The sequence below is a fragment of the Ornithorhynchus anatinus genome, chromosome 13 (genome assembly GCF_004115215.2).
Source record: "Ornithorhynchus anatinus isolate Pmale09 chromosome 13, mOrnAna1.pri.v4, whole genome shotgun sequence".
NCBI classification, from domain to species: domain Eukaryota; kingdom Metazoa; phylum Chordata; class Mammalia; order Monotremata; family Ornithorhynchidae; genus Ornithorhynchus; species Ornithorhynchus anatinus.
The window spans coordinates 31,543,543-31,556,247 of record NC_041740.1 but is presented as its reverse complement, the minus strand read 5'-3'; the positions used below and the strand labels follow the sequence as shown (position 1 = coordinate 31,556,247).

Below are 12,705 nucleotides of genomic sequence, written 5' to 3'. Positions count from 1 at the left end.
GTGGAAAGCAGGATTTTGCAATAAGAAGGCCAGGGTTCTTATCCAAGTCCTGCCACTGGCCTGCCTTGTGACCTTGGGCAAGTCACTGAACCACTCTGAAGCTATTTTCTCATCAGAAAAATGGGAATAGTTATCTGGTCTCCTTCCCTCTTAAACTATAAGCCCTGTGTGGGACATGGACTGTGTTAATCTAACTTATATCTACCCCCAACATTTGATGAATGCTTCATAAATTCCAACATTATCGTTCTCATTCTTAGGGTGAGCCATCACAGACATCAATTTGCCTTTCCAAACTCTATAAGAGGAGACACAGTATTACTTTGGAATAACCATTCTAGTGAAGCATGTCTAGGGAAAGCAACAGATCCAGCTCCATTCTTTGCTAAATGCCTGTAATTCCCTTAGAAATGGCTATGAATGGTAAACATGAAAGGAGGACAGAAAGCGGCCTTTAAGATTCTTTGAAAAGAAGCTCTTATTAACAAACAGTGTTCATGAATCCTATGTGCATTTGCGTTTGATCCTTATTGACTCTTGATTGTAAAGCTGTAAAAGAAGGCTACTGAAGAGTGCTCTGCCTCTTTTAATGAAAGCATCAGGAAAATAACGATCCCGCTCTTCATCAGTGGTAGTACAGCTTAACTCAGAAAATCATTACGGGTTCTACAGTCTCTGGCAGTTTTCAGCGTGTGCAAAAATTGCCTATTGCACAAACCAGGGCAGCAGGGTACAGCTCTAAGGCTGACTTCCTGGAGAATTCCTTTCCTTTGGCGGGCAGATAATGAAAGGAAAGGAAGCTGGAGAGAAAGTGTCTCTGGAAGCAATTGGGTTGATAAAGCAATCCAGGTCCACCGGGGCAATTATTAATATAATAATTCAATCACACAAAGGAAGATGCTCAGATGTTTTCATGGTCCTAATGATCTACAGAGGCAGTTTGGGGTCTGAAATATTTGTGCTATAATGAGGGTCTGCATATTCCACTTTGATAAGATTTTTTTTTAAGTGATGGGAATTGCTTGTTCAGTTTTATTTATTGTCGATTATCTCCTTCTTCCTCTCCCCCTCTACTCTGTTGGCAGGGAATGTATCTATTCTTGTATTGTACTCTCCCAAGAGCTTAGTACAATGCTTTGCACATGGTAAGCCCTCAATAAATACGATTGAATAAATGGATTTTTCTTTTGGGACCAGAAAGGGTAATACTCATCAATCTACTCCAGTGCTTGTTGGAACAGTGTTTGGCACATAGCAAATTTATTTTTATTATCTATGCCTATCAATCAGTGAAATTTATTGCTTGCTTACTGTGTACACAGCACTGTTTTCAGTACTTGGCAAAGTACAATATAACAGAGTCGATAGTTGTGATTTCCCTGCACAAGGAGTTTCCAGTCTACAGTGGAGGCTGACTTTACAACCGAATCCAGTAATCAATCACATTTATTGAGTGCTTACTGTGCGCAGAACATTATATTAAGAGCTTGGGAAAGTACAAGTGGGGCTTACAGTCAGTCAATCCAGGGTATTTATTGAACGCTTACTATATGCTGAGCACTGTTCTAAGTGCTTGGGATAGTATGGCTCAACAGAATTAGGAGACATGTTCCCTGCCCATAATGTTTACAGTCTAGACGAAGAAGTCTAGCAGAAATGATGAAGTAGCAGTGGATCACTCACAGATGCCATGTTTGATCCCTGTGTATTAGAGAATGAAGAAGACAGGTTCGGGTAGTGGCTGTGATGGAGGAAATGGGGTAAACTAGCCCAATCCAGATCCAGATCAAAGAACAACAGAGCTGGGAGGCATGATCCCTGCCTTCAAGGAGCTGATAATCTAGTGGGTCCCTTGATGATGATGATAATGGTGGTATTTAAGCACTTACTATATGCCAAGCACTGTTCTAAGTGCTGGATGGTCCAGCCCCCCTATTTTAAAGTGCCTAGAGCTCTTTGAAGGAATAGACTGTTTCAGCATGCTGTGAACTGTAAAACCCAATTTAGAAATGTCGGTAAATTACCCTGATGATTTTGATAATTACAACGTATAGTGTTTCCTACTTGCCTAATGGAGTAAAGGAGTGTTTATGTGGAAAACTAATTATTGTAATTAGACATCCATAGCGTGAGCATGCTATATGGGGAAAGAAAACTGATGTTGCAGCAGAGGTAGATGGGGTGGGAGATGATGACAGAAGTTTTTTCTTGATTTCTATATTGAAAGTCCAAGTGTTACCATCTGGGTTGGCATCTCTGACTGCTCCAGTCAGCCCAGAGAAAGGCCCAGGCATTAATTGGCCAGGAGTGTTGAGGTTGGGGGGGCGGGGGCAGGGTGTGTGTGTGTGTGGTTTCGCAGGTTCAGTCCCCACATCCCAATGTAACCCCACTTGCTGTCACAGCCCAGCCTTTGGGAGGATCGGGAAGGGGGTGAAAACAATCCAGGGTTGGGGAGACAGTCATCTGCTCTCCCCTTTCCAATCCTTGCCTCCTGCCCTTTGACCTCTGCTGCCCACTAGCTCCAACCATGGGAGCAAGGCAGCCTTTCTCTCCCTTCTCCTCACCTACAGACCTCTGAGGTGGGACCTCCAGCCTCCCTGCCCCCCACAGGATTGGGAGCTGAACAGAAATCAAGGGAACAGCCACTGGAGTGGAAAAAGCACAGGTCTGAGAGTTGGGGGACCTGGGTTTTAATACCAGCTTTGCTACTTGTCTGTTGTGTGAACTTGGGTAAGTTACTATACTTCTCTATGCCTCAGTTTCCTCATCTGTAAAATGGAGATTAAATGTCTTTTATCTTTACCCCTTAGACTATGAGCCCCATGTAGGACAGGAACTGTGTCCTGTTTCTTCATACTCTATGAGTTCCAGGTCTTAGCACAGTACCTTGTAAATAGTAACTAACAAATACCACTGTTGTTATTATTGGCTGGAGGCCTGGACCTGATTCCCCACAACAGTCAGGTGTGGGGCCTGCAGGGTATTTGTAACTGTCTTCTCCATTTTTCCCACCCAGCCCTCTCTTCCCCTCCAAGGGAGGGACCTGTGTGCTCCTCCCTAAGTGATCCTTCTCATTGGTTGACACGCTGGTCTCAGACAAACATCATTTTCCCAGGACCCATTGATTTCCAAACTCATCTCTAGAATGTAAGCTTGTTGCAGGCAGGGAAGGCGTCTGTTATATTGTACTCTTCCAAGCGCCTAGTACAGTGCTCTGCACATAGTAAGGGTTCAACAAATACGATTAACTGACTGACTGGAGGGTCTGAAAGGGGGTGGGGGCAGACTTTCTGGCCCTGTCCAATTTTGCGACCGACCCAACTAAATTGGGCTGCCCTGGTCCTTTCCTATTTTATGACCTTCACCCAGCTCTCTTCTCAGTCGGGGGTTCAGGAAAATTTGTGTGGAATTACTCACCATAGTTGACACTACATGCATACACACAAGCTGTGTCTTCTGACGCCCCATTGTGTTGTATCCACAGCAGTGTCGAGCCAACATTCCCTAATTCTGCTGTCGCATCCAAGCTAAGCCAAAGCACGTTAGGGCAGAAGGGAGAGCATGACGAGTTTTGCCTTGATATTATCATATCTTTCATTTAGTGCGGGGACCTTCCCTGTAGTAATTACTGCAATTATTCAGTAGAAAACACTCTGTGAAGAAGTTCAGTTCCCCAGTTGCTTAAAGCACAGGACCTATTGCACTTTAAGGCCACCAGAGAAACAGAAGATAGCAAAGTATTGTCCGTGTTAAGGAAAATATGGCACTAGCCAATATTCCCCAGAGAAAAAGAAAGAGCAAGAACTGTTTATGAGCTTTTTAATCTTGTGTTAGGTACATGATAAACTACCCCATTCCTTATAAGTATTATCAGGTTATCAGGCTCCTCATCACGTATTTTTCATGATTTGCAGTAGCATCTTGGAAACAATTTATTATGTACCCAAGGGAAGGATAGGGTTGAGGTTCGGCTGAAAAAAAAAGAAGGCAGAACTGTATTGTACCTCACCTCCTGAAAGATTGTTGATCAAAGAAATACCACATAGTTGATGAAATTATAACAGACACGTGCTATGAAAAGCAGAAAATGCTACTGGTCTGGAGTCAAGATAACAGGTGAAAAGCCCAATCAAAAGAGAGGCTCAGTCTTCAGGATGGATGGCACATTGGAGAATCTTACCTGAATTGACACACTGCTGTATGAGCCACCTATGACGCCGGCGATCAGTAATGGAATGTTTTCTTGAATGGCATAAGACCCATCTGGGCACATATACTCAGCTTCGTCCACTTTTGTCAAAGAGGCCCTGACAAATTCCAGAGATTGCTCCAATGCATAGGTATCTCTCGAACACGTGTCCAGAATATGCACCCCCAACTTCACTCCCGGCAGCAAATAATCATCTCTGTTGATTTCATCAATGGCGAACAACATGGCTTCCAGGCGCTGGATGCCTCGGTCTTCATTGATTCGTCCGCACTCCTCGGCTCCAGCTCCCTTTTCGTTAATGGGAAACAACCCACCCAAGACCAGGTCTCCTTCTATTTTTATCTCCCTTCTCACAAAGTTATGTTCCCCTAGAGAAAGTAAAAATCCTTTGGAAAACAAAGCTAGAGTAAGCACCTGGAACCCCGTCAACATTTTCACTTGGCCCTGCTTCCGCCCCTCCAGGGGACGTCAGTAGAAGGATCAAGTTGGACCGGTCAGTCCTTCTGCTTCATCTCCAAGCCTGTCCCGGGAAGAAGGGAGGGGTGGTCCGAAGGGATCTCTCACCAGATTCCTAAAGAAATAACAGGAATTAACCACATGGGCCAGAGGAAATATTCCAGTTCACTTACCTAAGCTGGGATCATGGAGGGTTGTGGATACTGGAAGGGTCTTACCACCATTGTTAATACACCATTGGTTCTGTGGCGGGCTAACTTGATTCCTTTGGGCTATTGGATCATGTCTGCCAAGGGATTGCCCCTACACCCAGAGGTAACCATGTTTCTTTTTTTAATTATATGATTTTTAAAAATGGAATTTAAGCGCTTACTGTGTGCAGGCACTGCACTAAGCACTGGGGTAGATACAAGAAAACCAAGTTAGACACAGTCCCTGTCCCACATATGTCTCACAGTCTTATTTCTTATTTTACAGATAAGGTAACTGTGGCACGGAGAAGTTAAGCGACTTGCCAAAGGTCACACAGCAGACAAATGGCAGAGCTGGGATCAGAACCCATGTTACAGACACTTAGAAGGTACTGCTACAGAGATGGATGGCTCAGGTCAGTGGTAAAGAGACTTAATAACTATAACAGACCGAGGGACAACTAACACATACAGAGACACCTTTGCCCTTGTGAACTATCCCTTGACACGTGAGGCTTTCTGTGTGGTAAATACCACTGAATTGATTGACTGATTGGACGTGTTGATTTGACTAGAACATGTCTTAGATAGCTTGGCAAAGTTGCCTTTGTGGCACTAGATGGAATATTTATTGATAACAATAATTATGGTATTTGTTATGTGCTTACTATGTGCCAAGTATTGTTCTAAGCCCTGGAGTAGATACAGGGTAATCAGGTTGTCCCACGTGGGGCTCACAGTCTTAATCCCCATTTTACAGACCAGGTAACTGAGGCACAGGGAAGTTAAAGTGGCTTGCCCAAGGTTACATAGCAGACAAGTGGTGGAGCCGGTATTAGAGCCCATGTCCTCTGACTCCCAAGTCTGTGCTCTTTCCACTAAGCCACACAAAGTAAATCAGCTTGATTTCTATCTGGGGAGACAGACACAAAATTATTTACGGATAGGAGATGAAGAGAATGGAAAGATGGATAAGTGAGTCACTAAGCACTTAAAGCAATGTTATGTTAGTGCTAATGGGTACTTTGTGGGCATAAAAGTGCTGAGGTGGCAGTTGGCCAGCAGTGACCTGGGAGAAAGACATTAATCAGGGATTACCTCCTGGAGGAGGTGGGATTTCAGGAGGATCTTGTTGACAGGGTGAACTGTGTTCTCGGCGATCTGAGAAGGAGAAGAAGTCCTTGGGCAGGGGGAAGGGGATCAACAAGAGGCTAGAGATCACAGGCTGGGTAGGAGCCAGTGACGAGAACAAATTAGAAGGTAGACTCTAAGCTCATTGTGGGCAAGAAACATGACTACTAACTCTGCTACTGTATACTCTCCCAAATGCTTAGTATATTGCTCTACACGCAGCAAGGACTCAATAAATACAATTGATTGATGGAGCCTTGATCCAGTCAATTCATTCAATCATATTTACTGAGTGTTTATTGTGTGCAGGGCACTGTATTAAGTGCTTGGGAGAGTACAATATAATAATAAACAGACAAATGTCCCTGCCCATAGTGAGCTTACAGTCTAGTTAGAGGTGCTTACTGTCTGCAGAGTGCTGTAGCATGCGTGAGAAGAGTGTGATATAATAGAGTTGGTACACCTGATCCCTTCCCTCATAGAGCTGACAGTCTAGAGGAAGTCGAGAGGAAGGAGTGGGGCCATTTGAGAACCCAGGGAGGAGTTGAAGGTCTGAAATAAAAGATGGGAGTTATAGGCATGGGAGTCAATGAGGAAGAAAACAGTCTTACTCAGTAGAAGCAAGGACTCAGTTTTTGCGGGCCAAGGTGAACTTGAAATGATGAGGATGGCTGGATTTTAGAGTTTGCTCAGGGGCATTCATATAGGAGTTGAGAGTGGACTGGGAAATGATCAGGGGCTGGGAATTGGTGTGGGGAGAACAATGGAGAGAGAGCTGAGGATGCCCATTATGGGCTGTTTAATAGATCGTTAGATATTTTGCTTCCAGGATTGTTCCTGCTTATGAAGCAGAAGCTTGCATGCCTGAAAAAGGAGGAAACAAACAAAAAAGAATGAGAAAGGACATTGTTACACATTTACTTCCACTGGTTTGTACAATTTTCCTCCCTGTTGTTTGCAGCACCCTTAAAATAAATAAGCTTTCCCTTGCTTTCTTTTCCTTTCACATGGAGGGAACCAAGGACTGTTTTCTTAGGGTCTCCAAGTCAGCTGGGCTATATTTGGTTTCACTTGATTGTTTTGGTATAAACTACAGGGATGACGACAGCAGAGTCTTTGGAATGTTTAGTGCTAAACCAGGGTCCTGCTGGGAGTTCTGCCTCAGGACACCAATGGCTCTAATAAAAAAGTTGATATTGTATTTTTTATTTCATATTAATTTCTCAGTGGATGGTTTGCTTTAATCTTTGTGCTCTGTTCCCTTTGAAGAACAAATGCAATGAAATACAAGAAACCTTTCAATTATTACTCTAGTGATAAAGAAAAAGAAGTTACTCTTGAAAAAGAAATGTCTTTATGAATATAATTTAAAAAGAATAATTAACTGGAGATCATTTTGACAGTTTGTTTGAGCATCTTAGAAAAGGCACCAACGTATGAGCCCCTGGGAAAGTTTGGTTGCTCATGGTATAAGTCCATTTTGAAATTCCCCCATTTTCAGGGGAAAATTAATAGCAAGGAGAAAAATGATACCACAGGTGGATTTAACACGATTGAATGTCACATGAAATATAAAGAGGAGTTGGCAACTTCTATCATATCATAGATGGAACCTGTTTACATCACATCGAGGAAATAAAAATCAATTAAAGGAAGTCATTGGGTCATGCTTTTGACTTTCCTGCCTCCCACCCCTTGTTCAGGCTCTTCTCCTAGCCAGAGACACTCTTCCCATATTCAAAGCCCTCCCAAAGCCCATCACCTCCAGAAAGCCTCCTTTAATTAATTCACAGTTCCCCAGTCACATTATCCCAACACCCAACCATTAGCACTTATATATTTTATTCCTGATCATCAGCACTTATGTGTATACTTATCTTTTTATTTGCATATTTGTAATCAGGACCTGATGGAGCTATTTTCATCTATGTTTGTATTACTTCCTGTTATATCCTTGTCCTCCTTCTGCCCCCACTATTGAAAGTAATTTTTGTTCATCCACCTTCCCCATTAGATTGCAAACTCTTTGAGGACAAGGCAGTTGCTCCTTGCTCCTGCTGTGCTCTCCCAAGTGCTTAGTAGAATGCTTCACACTGAGGCATTCAACAAATTCCATGAATTGACTGATCTCATTCCATTACCTGACTTAGGGAGCCAAGACCTCCTGATTGGTTCTATGTTAATTATGACAAGTTGATGGAATGTGGTAGAGGAGGTGACTTTTGGTTGATTTACACCTGATGGGTAATGGGGATAATATGGAGCAGATTAATGGACTAATTTGGCGTGCAGCTCTGCTCCATCTAACTGGATAATCCTCACCCACCCACTCAGTCATCCACACCCTCTTTGTGCAGCCATCCTGAGGCATTTGAAATAAAAAAGAAATGGCTGGAATATGGCGGGCTTCAACCCATTTTATGGGTCTTGTTTCTGCCCTGGATGGAGCAAGCGATGTTACGAGACGGTCCAAAAAAAGACTCATTTTCTAGCATGCGTATGGTGGAAGTATTAAAAAAGGTGAGCTCTCAGTAGGCAGAAAAATTCTCATCATGCTGCTTAACAATGCTAAATCAAATATCTGGCCTTTTAGCTTCTTACAATATCTCTTTAAAATGTTACGTGAAGTACTCATTCAAAACTGTAGTTCCACAATCAATTGCAGCAATGTTTTAGTAGATTGCTTTAATATTTCATTACTTACCTTTTCATTAAAGCAGAATTTATTATGATTAAGGCTTCAGGGCTATGTATAATTTAGACACACTTAACATTATTTAAAACAGGGCAAAAGAATCAAATGAACAGAAAATTAAAATTTAAAGCCATCTAAAATGGGCAAACACGGTTAATTCATTGTAACTGTTTGTTCCTGGATGACAGTATTTCTGATTGTGGGAAAGGACAAGAAACCCTTTTCCAGGATGTTCCCATTAGAAATCAGTAAGCAGCAAATTCCCCAGATAAAAGGATTTTTTCCCAGCCACTTTCTTAGCCTCAAAAGGACAGCCCAGCTGCTTAGCAGTCAAGGTTTCCTATTCACAGATGATAACCGATATGTCAACTATAAACAAGTGCATGTACCTTCCACTGTAGGCACCATGCTCTGAAATGTTTTATTAATCAGCACATTAATGGAATTTCCAAGGTGAATATTCCTTGCAGAGCTCACTGCCGGACGTGTGTGCTGAGGGAGTTCAAATGCCCTGTAACACATGATTGCATATTTTCTTGCCCCTACTGACTCTGCCTAGGGATTTAGCTGTGCATATGAAAAGCAGCTTGCCCCATCAGTAACAAGCAGCTTTTCTGACTCTTGCCCCAGAAATGGCCCTGCATCAGAGGGACTAAATCCAGAACCTGCACCACACTCATTTACACAATTGATTCCCAGCAGTCAGCAAAAGTCCTCTTCCCCACCTTTTTCCCCTCTCCAATCTTCAGTCCTTCTTACTGAGGGGATGGAATGCGAGGCAGAAGGTGGGCTAGGCTGTAACTACTGGAATCAAAGACTGAGAATTCTTCATGTCAGACCTTACCTCCTGCTTTTACAGCTTTTCTCCTGAAGCAGCATGGCCTGGTGGGATAGAGCACGGACCTGGGAGTCAGAATGATCAGGGTTCTAACCCTCTTTCTGCCGCTTGTCTGCTGCATAACCTTGGGCACGTCACTAAACTTCTCTGTGCTTCAGTTACTTCATCTGTAAAATGGGGATTAAGGGTGTGAGCCTCATGTGGGACAAGGACTGGGTCCAACCCAATTATCTTGTATCTACCCCAGTGCTTAGCATAATGCCTGGCACAAAGTAAGCGCTTAATAAGTACCATTAAAAATTTTTTAAAACCCAGCACACAATTCTAGAAATTACCCAGCTCTGTGAGGCCCTACCACCTCACCATAAACTGAAGGAAAGAGTGTCATTCTGACATTTCAGTAGCACACCATTTCGCAGCACTCCAGAAGTTACTCTCATCTTTTGCTTAGAAGCAATCAAGAGCCTTGTGAATGCTTCTACACAAACTGGCCAAGATTTAGACAGAAGCAGTGTGGTCTAGTGGAAAGAGCACAGGCCTGGGAGTCAGAGGACTTGGTTGCAATCTTGAATCCACCATTTGCCTGCTGACTGGCCTTGGACAAATCATTTAACTCCTTTAGGCCTCAGTTCCCTCATTTATAAAATGGGGATTCAATACCTATTCTCCCTCCCCTCAGAATGTGGGCCCCCTGTGGGACAGGGACTCTGTCCAACCTGATAATATTTTATCTATCACAGCACTTAGTGCTGTGCTTGGGACCTAGTGAGAGCTTAACAAGTACCACAATTACTATTGTCCCAGCTACTATTACCCAGGGGATAGATAAAATAGATAGTCCATAAGCCTGCTTGTGAAAAGGAGTCAGTGTTGAAAAATCTTCTTAAAGGCTTTTTAATGCCACTTAGAGCCTCAATATTCCTTTCTGCAAGGAATCTCTGGATGGAAATTAAAATGAAATAGAAGAAATGGTTTAAGAACCAGATATCCATGCGTGAGAAAGTTATAATGAAAAAACTCCCCTTTTCAAAGTATGTGTTATGATGGTAAGCTCCTAGAAGGCAGGGCCTTTAGAGCCCAGTACAACTCTCTGCAAACAGTAAGTACTCAGACTTTGGAGGAGGAAGAACACAGATAATTTTTCCAAGATAATGAGGAGAGAAAAATTGATTTTGATATTTTATCTCTCCAAATTACTCTTAATTTAGCCTCAATCCAAACCCAATTTATTTGGACAATATAATGAGTTGTCACTTCATTCTCAGGCAAAAGAATCATAATTTTCCCTCACTGAAGGGTCCTCCTTTTGCCATCATTTTATTTTCCTCCTGAGCTCCTCTTTCATCCTTCAAGCCTCCTTCCCTCTTTTCAAAGAGTCTGAATTGTAGTTGCCAACAACTCTCTTTTAGTTAACACGTCTTTTCTTCCTCTGACAGATGCTGCCAAGTTCCATCAAAATTACAGGTGTGTCAGGGTGAAAGGCTGACAGAAGTCTAGCTTGTCAAACCTTCCAATCTCAAACCAGATAGTCCAAGAAAGAGAGTGGAGGGGGAACTGTTCATGAGAGAAAATTTTGGACTGTTGGTAAAATGATCCAACCCCTAACTAATAATAAAAATGGGCAAATGAGGAATCTCCTTCACTTTAGGATTTCACAGCACTTTACCACAACACATCAAGCAAAGCTGTTGCTCTCGAAAGTCTAAGTATTATCACCATTCTTCTATATGGTGAGGCAAATGTATATCAGATTTTTACCATCACTTTAATTGAAAATATATACCAGGTGGTCAGGAACAATAATCAATTAATGATAGCTATTGAGCATTTACACTATGCAGAGCACTGGACTAAGAACTTGAGATGGGTATCCTTGGGTTGGGCAAAATAATGGGATTTAGAAGATTGAAGGTCTGTTTCCAGCCTTGCTTCTGCTTCATTGTTTGACACCTGGAAAGTGGCTTGCCATCTCTGAACCTCAATTTCTCAATCTGCTAGAAATGATTACCAATTGCTAAAAAGGATTTTAAACCTTCAAAGTGCTTCTCAGTGACTGAGGAATTTTTCTTAATCTTACCTCTCCCGTCAAAATGATGTGCAAAGTCATCCAGTGTAACTCTTGAAGATGGGTGATGTCTTGTAAACATTCTTAACACTGGAAAGTGGAAAGGATCACCAGCAGTATCTTGGAACTTATAGAGGGTAGTGTATTGTACTAAGTGCTTGAATAAAACAACTAGAATCAATAAAAATGAATTAAATTGCCCCTGCATTAGTTTGTAAGCTCCTCAAGTTCAGGGGTGAACAGGCAAGCATAAATGGATGTCTATAGAAGAGTTCAAATAGCTGGAGGATAGCTATAAATAGTACACATCCAGAGGCATAGATGAACTAATAAATAAATAGATAAAATAATAAGAATGCTGAGGATGGCTGAGGGGAAAGTGTGACTGGAGAGATGGGATTAATTCATTCAATAGTATTTATTGAGCGCTTACTATGTGCAGAGCACTGTACTAAGCGCTTGGGATGAACAAGTCGGCAACAGATAGAGACAGTCCCTGCCGTTTGACGGGCTTACAGTCTAATCGGGGGAGACGGACAGACAAGAACAATGGCACTAAACAGCGTCAAGGGGAAGAACATCTCGTAAAAACAATGGCAACTAAATAGAATCAAGGTGATGTACAATTCATTAACAAAATAAATAGGGTAACGAAAATATATACAGTTGAGCGGATGAGTACAGTGCTGTGGGGATGGGAAGGGAGAGGTGGAGGAGCAGAGGGAAAAGGGGAAAATGAGGCTTTAGCTGCGGAGAGGTAAAGGGGGGATGGCAGAGGGAGTAGAGGGGGAAGAGGAGCTCAGTCTGGGAAGGCCTCTTGGAGGAGGTGATTTTTAAGTGCCTTCTGCAAATGGAGGAATTTTAAATAACTTTAAAAGAAGGGAAAGCAACAGTTTATTCTTGTGGGCAGAGAGCATGTCTTCCAATTCTTCTGTGGTGTACTCTCCCAAGCCAGTAGTACAGTGCTCACACAGTAAGCACTGAACCAGTACCATTCCTAGTGCTTAGAACAGTGCTTGGCCCATAGTAAGCGCTTAACAAATATCATCATCATTATTGATTTTCCTTACTTAACAGCTTTCTTCCACCACACCCCAGCTCACACTCTATGTTCCTCCC

General features: G+C 42.5%; 1 protein-coding gene across 8 annotated transcripts in view; it reads right to left on the bottom strand.

Annotated features, from left to right (window-relative positions):
• The window catches only part of GRM3 (glutamate metabotropic receptor 3), a 113,794-nt gene that overhangs the window by 39,567 nt on the left and 61,522 nt on the right, over positions 1-12,705 (bottom strand). For 4 of the 8 annotated variants that reach the window (XM_039913879.1, XM_039913878.1, XM_029077836.2 and 1 more), the window contains exon 2: positions 4,181-4,781. In XM_039913879.1, coding sequence (XP_039769813.1) covers positions 4,181-4,642 — 462 coding nt within the window. In that variant the 5' untranslated portion in view covers positions 4,643-4,781. Of the gene's footprint in view, positions 1-4,180; positions 4,782-5,955; positions 6,019-6,599; positions 6,853-9,527; positions 9,624-11,598; positions 11,744-12,705 lie in introns of those variants that run through there. The other 4 variants (XM_029077837.2, XM_029077839.2, XM_039913877.1 and 1 more) reach the window with 4 other exon arrangements.